The 14,059-nt window shown below is 38.7% G+C and overlaps 2 protein-coding genes across 5 annotated transcripts in view; one reads left to right on the forward strand and one right to left on the reverse strand.

Moving 5' to 3' along the window:
• The window catches only part of LOC105487672 (ATPase phospholipid transporting 10D (putative)), a 137,058-nt gene extending 124,442 nt beyond the window's left edge, over nucleotides 1-12,616 (reverse strand). For all 3 annotated transcript variants that reach the window (XM_024794705.2, XM_024794703.2, XM_024794702.2), the window contains exon 1: nucleotides 12,392-12,616. The gene's annotated coding sequence lies outside the window, so the exon portion shown is untranslated. The remainder of the gene's footprint in view (nucleotides 1-12,391) is intronic.
• Nucleotides 12,617-12,668: 52 nt separating this feature from the next.
• LOC105487677 (COMM domain containing 8) overlaps nucleotides 12,669-14,059 on the forward strand; it is a 29,592-nt gene continuing 28,201 nt past the window's right edge. The window contains exon 1 of one of the 2 annotated variants that reach the window (XM_011751196.2): nucleotides 12,669-12,817. In XM_011751196.2, the coding sequence (XP_011749498.1) occupies nucleotides 12,752-12,817 (66 nt within the window). In that variant the 5' untranslated portion in view covers nucleotides 12,669-12,751. Of the gene's footprint in view, nucleotides 12,818-13,115; nucleotides 13,443-14,059 lie in introns of those variants that run through there. The other variant, XM_011751197.3, reaches the window with a different exon arrangement.

The following is a 14,059-nucleotide window of genomic DNA, read 5'->3' on the forward strand; positions in this document are numbered from 1 at the left end:
GCTGACTCCCTTGCTGTATCTGAAACTGCTTCCGCTGGCACCTGCTGGCATTGACTATTCCTCCGAAAATTGCTACTATTTAAATCAATCCAGGCTATCATGTTTCATGTTCAGACTAATTTGAATCATTTGTCATCTAGAAGACACAATTCCTGAACTCACAGTAGGCACAGAGCAAGGCAAAATATGTATTTCTCTGTTCACCAAAGTGATGTTTCTTAATAATGTTGTCTTTATTGAAGTTCCATAAATCAAATTTTATTTCAAATGCCCTAGAGAAGCTTATTGTTAAAGAAGGCTGGTGATGAATTCCTTTACAATTTCAAATTTTGTTATGTTCCTTTTCTTATAAAAGGGCAATTATTATGTGCAGTGTACTATACTAGCCTGCTAGATTCTGAATGGTTCTTTACCTTGTCCCTTGATAGGCTATTATTTTACATAAAATCCATTTGCCATCATTAGCATATGCCCTTTGTAAGAATTCTTAACAATGTTTTCATGTGTGTGTACCTTTTATTAAATCAGCTTTTACAAATGCTAACAGAGAGGGCTTATGTTATCCTTTTATATGCTTTTTTTTTTTTTCTTATACATACAATGGAATTTTATTTAACCTTAAAAAGGAAGGAAATCCTGCCATACAGGACAACATGGATGAACCCGGATATATGCTCTTGATTTACATAGTTTAATCTGTGCTAAAAATTCATTTGATACTTTGGAAAATATTTCTTTGCATAAAAACAGGTTAGACTAAAATGGGTTTAACAAAAATGAATTTACAAAAGTGTCTGTGTTCTTTTTCTATTAATTTTTAAGATGTACTATCTCCAGCATGTAATTTTTACTCCCCATTCTCCCTACATTCCAGCATGTCAAGTGGACAGCTCTGTTTTACTATCAAAAAGTCAAGACTTGATTGGCTCTATTGAATTGTGTTCTGATGATGTTGATGCGATAGCCAGTGCTTGAGTCTGGATTGGACTTGACCACTGGTGACTTCAAATTCTGAGGACCTCTGTTTCCTCTTCTGTAATAGATGCCCTTTGAGGTTAGTTTGGCTTCTAAGACGGTAATTATCTGTCCCAGTTTTTGTTTCCTATAATTTAGCAATGATATCAACAGAAGGGCTATATTTGAAAATTTTACATACATCCCCCCGGATCTGAACATTCCTCATGATACTATAAATAGAAATGTCTTTATTCTTGGCATCAAATTTTGATTTAGAAATGTACTCATTTTTGGATACATACTGACATTGGGTTTTATTATCTGTCTTTTTGATTTGGGTGATTCCTTCCAACTAAATTGCCGTGCTTATCCATTTCTGCCTATGGATATTGAACCTATCTCCCAAATCCTGCTTCTTCCTTTACCTGAAGGTCTTTGATCACCCTGACAGTGAGTTCTCCTTCTTTTAAACTCCTGGCTTAGACCCACCATGTGACATTTGTCTTTATTTTTATTTTGTTTTTGGAATTTAACTAATCTAGAAAAATACAAAGTCCAGAAAACAAATTCATATTATCTTACCATTCAGAAATTCAGAATGAATTACATTTACCATTTTGGATTTTATGCCTCCAATCTCTTGTTTCTTGTGTTTTCTTTGTTTTGTTTTGTTTTGTTTTGTTTTTTTGAGACTGGGTCTCGCTCTGTCACCCAGGCTGGAATGCAGTGGCGAGATTTTGGCTCACTGCAACTTCCTCCTCCTGGGCTCAAGCCGTCGTCCCACCTCAGCCTCCCCAGTAGTTGGGACTACAGGTGCACGCCACCATGCCCGGCTAAGTTTTTTTGTTTGTTTGTTTTGTTTTGTTTTGTTTTGTTTTTGCATTTTTTGTAGAGATAGGTTTCGCCATGTTTCCCAGACTGGGTCTTAACTCCTGATCTCATGCAATCTGCCCACCTCAGGCTCCCAGAGTGCTGGGATTACAGGTGTGAGCCACCACACCCAACCTCTCTTGTTTCTTTGATGAAATATTATAGATATCACTAAAGTCCTCTTCAACACCAGTCCAAGTCTCATTGCCAGAAGCTACATATACATATGTAAACTTCCCGATTATTTAAAAAATACACATATGCTTGTAAATTTTTTTTTGTTTGTTTGTTTGTTTGAGACGGAGTCTTGCTCTGTCGCCCAGGCTGGAGTGCAGTGGCCGGATCTCAGCTCACTGCAAGCTCCGCCTCCCAGCTTCACGCCATTCTCCTGCCTCAGCCTCCGGAGTAGGTGGGACTACAGGCGCCCGCCACCTTGCCCGGCTAGTTTTTTGTATTTTTTAGTAGAGACGGGGTTTCACCGTGTTAGCCAGGATGGTCTCGATCTCTTGACCTCGTGATCCGCCCGTCTCGGCCTCCCAAAGTGCTGGGATTACAGGCTTGAGCCACCGCGCCCGGCCGTAAATTTTTTGTATTTTAACTTAAGTGCATGGTTATTATATGTATGCCAATATATAGTTCCACATCTTATGTAGGAATGTGAATCTGAGAGTTCCTTTAGGAGGAAGAAAGTACAGAAGGAAGTATTTCCTTTTTAATTTCCTGATACAAACCAGACTATGCAAGGAAAATCTGCAAAATACTTTAATTATCTCCAGGCTTTTTCTAACTTTCCTCTTCGGTTCTCCCAAGGATCAACGCTCATGCTAACCTTTGCTGCTGCAAGCTCATCCTTGAGGAATTTCTCTGACAGCCCTTCTGGCCCATCTACATTCTTCAAAATTACCTATTTATTTGACTTTGACCAAGATTGCCTTAACATTCCCCAGCTTGACTAAACTTTAGATGGGCTTCTTCCCTGACACTAGACCCCTGACCTCCATTTTTGTACTGCATATTTAGAAAACCTGTAACATATTTTCTCTGCCCCTTTGAAATATAAATCTTTTAATCAGTCTCTTGTCAGTTTTACAACTTATGAATGTATTTCTCAAGAACCTTTGAGCCATGTCTTTGAAATGTAATCAGCAAATGAGATAGTCACTCTATCTTTCATAACATTGGTGGGTACCTTCCTCCAAGTTGTAAAGCTGCATCCTGTCACAAAGATATGGGAAAATTTACTTTCGAGTAAAGCCAGTTAGTAAACACATATAACTTATACACTCCCTCTTACTTCCAATACTTAGAAATTCTCCTGTCCTTTGTTTCAGTGGTGTTGTTTGGATTGAGCTCTGGCCCCTCTCCCCCATTGGAATAATGCTGAATAGAGTCTTCCTTGCCTGTTTAACACTGTCCAATACAATTTCTGTTTTGACATTTTCAATTTTCTACCCAAATCAAGATTCCTATTTCATAATGATTCTTCAAACAAAATGTCAAAAGGAAAATAGTCATGATCAAAACTTCAGTGACTTACATGAATGGCCAGTTCTCTTTCTTGAGTATCATAGGGACTTTCATATATTTTAAAAACAGCTATCTGTTAATTCACATATATTTCTGAGCTCCTTCCAAGCAATGTAACAACAAATAATTTAAATATTTTAGGTGATAGAGCCAGAATATTTTGGTCAAGGATAAAATTTTGGACCATTCTTTGTGGCTTTATGCCCTTGGTTTTCAATTTCAGCTGCACATTAGAATTAGATGTAAAGAAAATACACTGCTGGGTCCAACCCCTGGAGATTCTGATTTCATTGGTATAGGTGTGAGCTGGTCATAAGGATTTTGAAAAGCTCCTCAGCGGATTCTAATTTGCAGTCAAGGTTGGAAATCACTGCCTACCCTTTACATCGATGTTTTTTTGTTTTTTCCCAAGTCGGAGTCTTGCTCTGTCACCCGGGCTAGAGTGCCATGGCGCGATCTCAGCTCACTACAACCTCCACCTCCCGGTTTCAAGTGATTCACCTGTCTCAGCCTCCTGAGTAGCCGGGATTACAGGCGCTTGCTACCACGCCCAGTGAAATTTTGTATTTTTAGTAGAGATGGGATTTCACCATGTTGGCCAGGCTGGTCTTGAACTCTTGACCTTGTGATCTGCCCGCCTTGGCCTCCCAAAGTGCTGGGATTACAGGCGTGAGTCACTGAGCCCGGACTTCAGAGTTTCTTAAAGCACCTATTCTATTTCCGAATTCAACAAACACTTTTTGGTAGTCAGCTTTGTGCCAGACACTGTCTAGATACTCAAATGAATGTGGCATGGCCTCTGCATTTCAAGGAGCTCTCAGAACAATGGGAAAGTCAGAATATAAAGAAACAGCTACAATGCAGTAAGGACTATAATAGATGTTTATTCAAAAAGCTATGAAAACACAGGTGAGACAGCAATTAAAGTTCTCTGGGGGTTGTGTCTGAATTCATTAGGCCAACTAGGTGTGCATGGAGAGAGTGGCAGGAAGAAAGAGGGGAGATTCTAGGCAAAGGAAACAATAGGAGCAAAAGTCTAGGATCAGAAAACCACCATTCTCTAAATGTTCTAAAGGCCTCCTTTGTTATTGCTGCTGCTGCTGTTGTGACAACATTTGGTCTAAGCCAGGTGATCTCTTGGTTAGTAAAAGGTTGCATTTGCATTTTCCAGATCTTCATCTTTTCTATGAGGTTTTGTCTACATCACTGTATCTCAACACTGACTTACGTCAAAATCATCTGGGCAATTTTGTAACAGCAATGACATAACATTGGTGTTAATATGTTAATAGTCAAAGAGACTCTGATAGTATTTGTCTGCAGGGTATGACCTTTTCTTTTCTTTCTTTTTTTTTTTTTTAAGCTCCCCATGTGTCCACTACAAACAGGCATTAAGGATCATTTTGGGAGACATAGTGATGATTGCATTCCTATACAAATTTAGAAAACCTCGCTTGAGTAAACTTAGCCAACCTGTATTTTAAATGGGTAGATTTTATGGTATGTTAATTATAAAGCTATTTAAAAAGTACAAAAGTGTCACATATTTAAAGTTAAAAATCAATACTAAAAAATTCCCTGGGTTGACCAATGTGCTTCTTTGATTAAGAACCACTGGCTGAAATCCTAACAGCTTACGGATGTGGTAGTTCTAAATACAGGGCTTAAAAGGGGTAGCAATTGGGAGGCAGGAGGTTTTACACGCACAGAACCTTCACCGGAAAGATTAATTGAACACCTGGCATGCCATTAAAGAATGCCAGCCCCTGACGATATAGCATGTATTACATCTTAGGTCCAGAATTGCAGTTCATTAAGTGTTTCACTTTAACAGAGTGATTTCAGCTTTTAATGTATTGTTTTCTTTAATGCTACACTGAAATAAATGTGATGGGCTCCCTCTATTGCTCTTCTTAAATCAAAATATCTATTTATTTAAAAAATCTCTTTAATGGAAATATTAAGTCGCTCAAGCTAGAAGATTATTTTTATCTACAAAAATATAATGAAATAAAGAGGTGTTAATAACATTTCTGGATTACATATAATGCCCTAAAAGAAAGACAAAGGCCTTCAGTTTATTAAGTCATTGACCAGAATGAAATGAGACACTTACCAAACTGATTTCTAAGAACCAGTTTTTATAGGCAACCAAATCTGTCTAGGTTTATACAGACAAGATTAAACTCATCACCTTGCAAATCTTTGCCAAATCGTCATTCATAACTTCTTTTAATGCAATAGAGCCAATGCCAGTGTAACATTCAAATATTTCCTATATGGTTACAAGATCGTAATTAAACTCCTTTGAACTTTAAGCCCCTTTCCTCTCAATAGTTTATGAACAGGAATAATTTTATGCAGATTGCCATGCAAATAACTAATTACATATATATTGCAACACATCTAATTAAGGTGAACAAATTAGTCAACTTCAAGTCATAGGGTAACCTGAAAAGCAGGTTTGAACTGAAGAAATAAATGTGAAAAGAAGAAATACAGACCATTTCCTTTTATTAAAGGAATAATGAACTAACATCTTTTCTTTATTCCTATAACATTTTGTTGGAAATTGTAATTACTGGAGATACAGTTGTCAGTTCATAGGTAGTAAAAGTACACAACCCCAGAATCTGGGGAAAAACAAATGTTTTTCATCTGAAATTAACTAGTAAAACTCAACTCATAATGACGGAAACTAGTAATGCCTAGAGTAACCCTCTGGGACTGAAAGTTCTAGTATTTCCTGAATCTTGGTCAAGACTCCACATGAAGTAATTACAAAGGTATGGCATCTAGTAAAATGGAGAATCAAAGAAACACAGAATCTTTTTCTGTACAGTCAAGAGAAAAGGATGCTTTCTTCTTTCTTTCACTGGAAACATCTGTGGAATGGAAGACGGCCATTAGGTCATGACAATTTAAAGAAAAAAAATTAATTTAGGTCTATTCCATTTTCTTTCATTCAGTCTTACATTCGCTGAGCCTCCTTATGATCTGTAATTTGGCTGACTAAAAGAACTTGTGGATCAAGATACAGCATCCTACAGAAAAACAATTCCTACTCTGTGACATTCTAGCTTATCAATCAGTCTCTTGAGAGTTTGGTTACAATGAGTCAGTCTCTTCTGAATGAAATGACAAGCTTAAGTTTGGGGACCTAAAAAGCTGAAAAACTCTAAATTCGTATATTCCAGAGGCTTACCTAAACAGTTAGCTAGCCAAGTTCACCTCCTTGACTTCTCTCAGATATAACTGCTATAATTACAAATTTTAATCTAAGCTGATTGTGGCAATAAAATGAAAAGAGATAGATTGGATTACTAGGCTCTCAGATTTTCCTCTTAATATCAATCTGAATTGATATATTTTTGAGGCAGATGCAAGACATTAGTTGGATCCCAGTTTTATATTTTGCTAGTGGTAACTGCAAGCCATGAAGGATGATGGCTCCTCATGAAAATGTAAAAGACAATTGCTTACAGTGTTTATATGAGGATTTCTTCTATGAGAAATTCTCTTTTATGTTTTAAAAGGCATGATTGTGGTAAAAAGAACAATACATTTATTAAAATTCTTTTCTTTTCTTTCTGCGCACACAGCTAAGTTATATTTCCAAAATTTCCTTACAATTGCATGCTGCCATGAAATTGGGTTCCAGGTGATGAAATGCAGGTAGGAATGATACACTAAATTATATCTATGTCTAGCACATAAAAACTCCCTCCGTAATCCTTCATATTCTACCTCTTTCACATGCAGCCAATTCCAGAATAAAGAGAATTCTGAGTCTTAGAGAATAGAAGAGCCACCTAAATGCCTACGCCTGTATGCATCAGACTGTTAGGTAAGCGCACGCGCGCGCACACACACACACACACACACACACGAAAAAGAAGAAGATTATGTTAAACTTCTAAAATTTTGCAGTTTTATTAAACTAATTAACCATTAAACTAACTAACCATCTGACTAATACAGATACTGGAATAAGGAGTGAGAGGCTACTGTAATATAAACTAAAATATGTGGTTGCTTAGTGATTATCAGCAGGCTAGAACTCTAGGGATTCATATTATGTAGTGCCTAAGACAACTCAACAACTGGGAAGGCTGATTCCATTCCAGTGGAGGCTGCAACTGTCAAGAATGGGGTAAAAAACAGATTATCATCAGTGTAATTGGATGTTGTTGGTGATGTTTAGCAAGATACTGAAGGAAGGGGCTGAGTTCAGGTAAGACCTGGCTGGTTTGAAAGAAAAATTAAAGTGAATCATTAGAGTCAAAATTTATCATAGCTATCTTAAAATATTTAAGATTTTTAAATAAAACTTGAGTGAAAAATGCAGAAAAATTAAAAGAAGAAAATCTAAATCATCTATAATCTCCCAAATGAAAGAAAACCATTGCTAAAATTTTGTATATTTCTGTGCTTAGGAAATTGCACACTACACATGCACACACACACACACACACGCACACACACAGATACCCAGCACACCATGGATAACACAGAACAAATAGATTTGAAACATAACTCTTTTCTCAATAGTTATTGTGAGCAAGTTTATATTCTATTAAGTATTTTTATATAAAATCACTTTTTTTGTGGCTTCATTTTATGTTATAATATCATTTATGAAGCCAATAACTTATTACTAGTTATTTGCTATTGTAAACAATGTATAAATGAATATTCTTGGAGCCAAATATTTTTTTCTTAGGTATTTTGGGAACTGGAATTTCTTTTCTTTTTTTTTTTTTTTTGAGAGGGAGTTTCACTCTTGTTGCCCAGGCTGGAGTGCAATGGTGCAATCTCAGCTCACTGCAATCTCCACCCCCTGGGTTCAAGGGATTCTCCTGCCTCAGCCTCCCAATTACATGCATGTGCCACCACGCCCAGCTAATTTTGTATTTTTAGTAGAGATGGGGTCTCTCCATGTTGGTCAGGCTGATCTCAAACTCCTGACCTCAGGTGATCCGCCCACCTCGGCCTCCCAAAGTGCTGGGATTACAGGCATGAGCCACTGCACCCGGCCTGGAACTGGAATTTCTAAGTCAAAGAGTATGTACATTTAGAAAACTTTATAAATGCAATCACAACCCTCTAGAAAAATTGCCAATGGCAATGTATAGGAATGCCTATTTTTAAAATTTACACTATTATTTTATAATTTTGTCTTTTAATTTTTACCATTGAGATCATAAGTATAACCTAAGACTACAGGCCTGTGGATGCAAATAGGGAGTTATTAACTATAATGCTTATATTAGTTGGGATCAGAATGAGGGATGTTGACATGAAGCCTGCCATTAAAAAGGCTTAAATAAGGGGGAAGTAGAGTAATATTTCACATAGATGTCCATGTAGGTAGTCCTGAGTCAACAAGGCATCAGGCATGGGTTCAACAATGTCAGGTACCTTAATTCCATCCTGTTGCCTCTCTGTACTTGGCCCATGGCCTCCCTGTCCAAAAACAGCATCATTTGAGTTCTAGGAAGCAAGATGGAAGCAGAAACAAAGAAGAAAAAGGCAAATGGTATATTTGGGTTCTCCTTAAATAAAAGGTACTGATAAGTGCTACATAGTACTTCCATTTTTGTCCTATTGACCAGCACTTGGATACCACCCACCCCAGATGAAAGGGAGGCTGGGATATGTACGTTATTTTATTTGAGCTTCGGGACAACTTTATTAAATAAGTGATAGTTTTATCCCTATATTTAGTAGAGGGAACTTAGGTATGAGAGTTTATCCAACCTGTCCAAGGTTATGTGGTTAGTAAGTGGTAGAGACATAACTGGAATCCAGGTCTGTCTGACTCTAGACCCTGTACACTTAATCACCACACCATTGCACCTCAAAAAGTCTTTCACCAACAAAGAAGCTATAGACTATGGCTCTGTCTCTTGTTCAGGGCATAAAACCTCATGCTGGCTTGGATGACAGACGCTTTACTATATCTTTTAGTCTGCATTTCACTTCTACAAGCATCTCTTTCTCTTCCACAAGCATCCGATCCACCATCAACTTCTATAGGTCTTAGTTCCAAAATATATTTTGATTCTTTCTATTAGTATCTAGTTCCTGCTACCACCATCTATCATCTAAGCCCCTGGAATTCTACAGTCTGGGGGTAGAAATTAGGCCATATTAACTCTAATGTCTATATTAGTTAGAATAAGTCTGGAGTAGTCTCCAAATTGGTTCTCCATGTTTTGCTCTTGCACTCTAAGATCTGTTTTGCATAGTATATTTTCCAGTTTACTGAAAAATAATTTGCATAGTATAACTATTTTCCAGTTTCCATAGTATAATCATTTAAAAATGTAAACCACATTATGTCAATTAACTGGTCCAAATCCATGCCCACATCTCTGGTATCTTCTTTACCAAATCCATGCCCACATCTCTGGGATCTTCAAGGCCTGTCCAGTCACACAGGCCTTGGATCATCATGCTGAATAAGGCAGGCTTTCTCTTACCTCAGGGCCTCTGCATTCTGCTCACAACTATTTTTCCCTAGATGTTGCCTTCATGTCTTTTCAGCCTTTATGCCTTAGTATAAATGCCATTTGTTAGCTAGGTGCTTTTTGACCAATCTAAGGTATATTTCCACCATCCCTTTATATTACATTACTGTTTTATTTTCTTAAAGATACTTCTCAGTATATTTCATTATCTTAGTTATCTATTTGTTCATTATCTAAGCACTTCTTCTCCCCTGAAACCAGAAGGTAAATTATTGTCCACTGCTTGCATTCCCAGAGTCATTAGAGCATCCAATCAATGGTAGATGTTTAATCAACAATTGTTAAGGAATGAGTGAATGAATGAATTTCCCAAGGCATGGCGCACAAAACTCTTGCCTCCTTCCACCTCAAAACAAAAACTCTCGAGGAAACTAACTTCAGAAAAAGAGTACCAAATTATTTCACAAATAGCAAGCTTGAATTCCAGTGTAAGCTCAGCAAGTGCACACATTGGGGTTTACCTGAGATCTTTGTATATCTCTCCCAACTGTAAGCACTGATCTACATCACCTATACAGCACTATATAGCTGGCTAGTTGGGTTTTAGATGCAGATCACATCTCTAAGGCAGTGACAGTTCACCAGGAGGGTAACGTTCTGGAACCCACTAGACTTTCTGGAACCCACTAGACTTTGGCTAGATAACGGTAGAGCAAAGAAGGCCACATAGAAGGGAAAGTAATACAATTTTCTAAGTGCCAGGCCAGACTTCATTTCAAGAACTTTACATATATCAACTTACAACAACCCTGTAAATCCTAAGCTGTCATTATAACCAATTATACAATTTACAGGATTGTTGTAAGGAATGAGAAACACAGAGAAGTGAAAATAGCTTGCCTATATTACATAGATAGTAATTTTCAGAGCCAGGGTTTGAACTTATGAAGTTTAGCTCCAGAGTTCATGCATTTAAAGATTACTATAGTACAAGTAAGATTTGGGAGATGGAGACCAGAATATACCTAGTACAGATGAAACTACACGAGACAGAAATATGTTTTGAAAACCTCTTGGATTATACACATAACATCCTCTTACTAATCAAAGGGCAAATATTAAGCACTATCTCTCTTGAAAGTTGTTAACTATTTTAGAGACCATATTTGTTACAGCCTAAATTTTGTCCCATCCAAATTCGAGAGAAAAGATCAAATTCTTCTTAGTACTCAGTCCTGCTTGAAAGATGAGTTAGGACCTAATTCTGTTTCCTCTGACTAAACCTTGGACCCTGCCCGGTGTGTCATTTTACCTTATTTAGTCATCTGTTACGTGGCCTTAGGTAAGCCATATCATCTCAGTTCCTCAGTAGGGATAGTCAAGCATGCAGACTGAGACCACCATTTCCGGCCTCAGACCAGTGATTTTGTAACTACTATCTATGTGACCTTACAAAATATATTATTTCAAATTTATTTCCTCATTTGTAATACCCACCGTACAAGACTGTAGTAGGAATTACTAAGATAAAAATATATGAAGTGTTTGACATATAGTAGATGCTTGCAAGTATTTTTCTCTCAATTATTATAATACATAAAATTTAATTTTTTTCCTCAAAATAGACCTTACCCATCATTAGATTTACAGAAAGACTCAGATGAAGTAGTTTTCCAGACTTCTCATTTTAACTATTACTTGGGGAGCTCCTATTCACAAAGTATCTTAAGACAATTACATTTCAGATAGGGGAATGAGTGTTGTGCATCTATCTGCATTAAGAACTAGAAAGTGGTAAATAAGTGAGGGACAGCTAAAATACCATGAAAATTCATGGGAGAAAGAAATTGACTTCACTTTTGAGACGTGAGGCACACAGAGAAAGGACGTATGAGGTAAACCTAGAATGCTGCTAATGAGTAGTTTTTCTCTGCATAGCCCATAGATTGAATACTTTCTCTTCTGCTTCACCATTTTGCACCACTTTTATTATTAAATTTATAAATTATATTGTAATTCCTGTTTCTGGTCTACTAGTTACTATCCGCTATTGCAGGACATGCTCGTTTTACCATTGAATTCTTCAGCACCTGATTAAAGTAACAGCAGTAATAAGAAATAACAGAAAGGATATTTGGACTTTGAGTTTAGTTCAACATTAACAGCATGGCTCTAGAGTCTGATTGATTCTGTTTAACTTCAGACTGGGCCTCTTACTTAGCTTAGGTCAGTGATTTCTAGGGTTGCCAGATAAAATGCAGGACACCCAGTTAAATTTGAATTTCAGATAGACAAATAATTTTCAGTATAAATATATCCAATACAATATTTAGGGGATACTTATAACAAAATATTATTGCTTATCTGAAATTTCACATGAACCGGACATTTGGTATTTTTATTTGCTAAATTCAACAACCCTAGTGACTTCTCTGATCATGTTTGCTTTCTGCAAATGGGGCTGGAAATCGTACTTTCTCCCTAGGATGATCTATGTACAGAACGTTGCTCATGGCAAAACCTTAATTTACTTTGCAAATCAGGATACTTTAGTAGAGACTTACCTTAAAACTCTGGGAGAATGACCATGCCCAGGCACCCAAAAAGATGGTTACATTTATTCGAAGGTTTTCTAAAGAGTACAAAGAAAGTTCAACAGAACCCTGAACAAAGGTACAAACTGCGTTGAAAGATACGTAAATGTTCCTTTAAAGTAATAGCACAAGGGTATCTTAGCCACATCACTGCAAACTGCAGACTCCCTGGTTACGTGGAAAGCGGTAGTTCGGCCTCTGCGCAAGCGCACAGGGACTTCTTGGTTCTACACCCCGCCCCTCTCCGCCGGAGACAGTCACGTGGGCGAACCGTAGCTTTAGACAAGCGCCAGCCTTGTCACGTGACCCAGGCCCCAACTTCGCGCAGGGATGGAGCCGGAAGAGGGGACGCTCTTGTGGCGGCTGCAGAAGCTGCCGGCCGAGCTGGGCCCGCAGGTGAGGGAGGGTACTGGGGGAAGCGGCGCGGGGCCTGGGCTTCGGGACGGCCCGGCGTGCGGATCAGGCCGGGTGCGACCCAGACGCCTTCGCAAGCTCCCTAGGAAAGGGAGGAGGAAGGGGCGTGATTTCGGGTGGTTGGTCCCCGCCTTCCCTGGGGAGCCTAGGTGGGCAGCTTGGGGCGCCACCCCCGGCCTAGAGGTGCAGCTCCAGGGCCTTTGCGCGCAGAAGCGCCCGCACCAGACGGGGCTTTGAAAGCTTATGGCGTCAAGTCGGTGTTTGCTGCTGCTTCGTATGCGTTTTCTTCATTCATTCAACACATACCTCCCAAAGGCTCCCTACCTGCCAGGCAGCAGACACAGTACTAGGTGCTGGAATACTATGTGACCTACACCGAAGCGAACCCTGCCCCTCCACGCTTGAGGGTAGTTGGAAGGAAGTGAAATAACTGGGCGAGTTACTTTTGTTAGGGTCGTCCCAAGAGGTGATGTACCCATTGACTTCCAGTCTATGAAACAACCTGGCTTGTGAGAATCTGGAGAAAAGCAACCACATTCGTTTGTTCAGCCAGTTTTTCACTGAAGTCTACCATACATTGAGCGTCCCGATGGGATGAGGTAAAATGGTGAGTGAGACGCACAGCCTGTCCCCTGGTGGAGCATCTTTTTTATAAGTCACAATTTTGGTCTTCCTATTTCCTCTGTTCCGTTTACAGTGGAGAAAGTGTAGGGGAGACAGAAAGGAACTTACCTCCTGTCAGGGTCAAGAAAAAAGAAAACATCCTAATTATTTTCTCTGTTTTTGCAAGTGATGAACCTGAAATGTCAGCAGAAATTATGGCTAACTTGCCCAAGATTGCCCATCCAGAAAGTGGCAGAACTGGAACTTATGCTCAGATCTATCGATTCTGAGTTTTTTATTGGCTTTTGGCTCTCCTTGTCTTCATTCTACCCATTTAGATAAGGTGCATAACCTTTACTATCATATATGTTGATGACTCCTAAATCTCTAGGTTCAGCCAAAATTTTCTTCCTCTATGGTTCAAGAATGCCAGTTAAAAAACAAAACCCCCAAAACCCCAAACCAAAGTCTCTTCCCTGAGTGTCAGGCGTCTGCCACAGGTACCTCAAATTCAGTATGCCCTTGCGTGAGCTCTTCTTTCCCTCTGGACCTACTCCTCCCGTAGCCTCATTTTTGGTTTGTGGCACCACCACTTTCACCCAGCCCCTCAACCTGACGTTC

Source organism: Macaca nemestrina, chromosome 3, assembly GCF_043159975.1.
Source record: "Macaca nemestrina isolate mMacNem1 chromosome 3, mMacNem.hap1, whole genome shotgun sequence".
NCBI classification, from domain to species: Eukaryota; Metazoa; Chordata; class Mammalia; order Primates; family Cercopithecidae; genus Macaca; species Macaca nemestrina.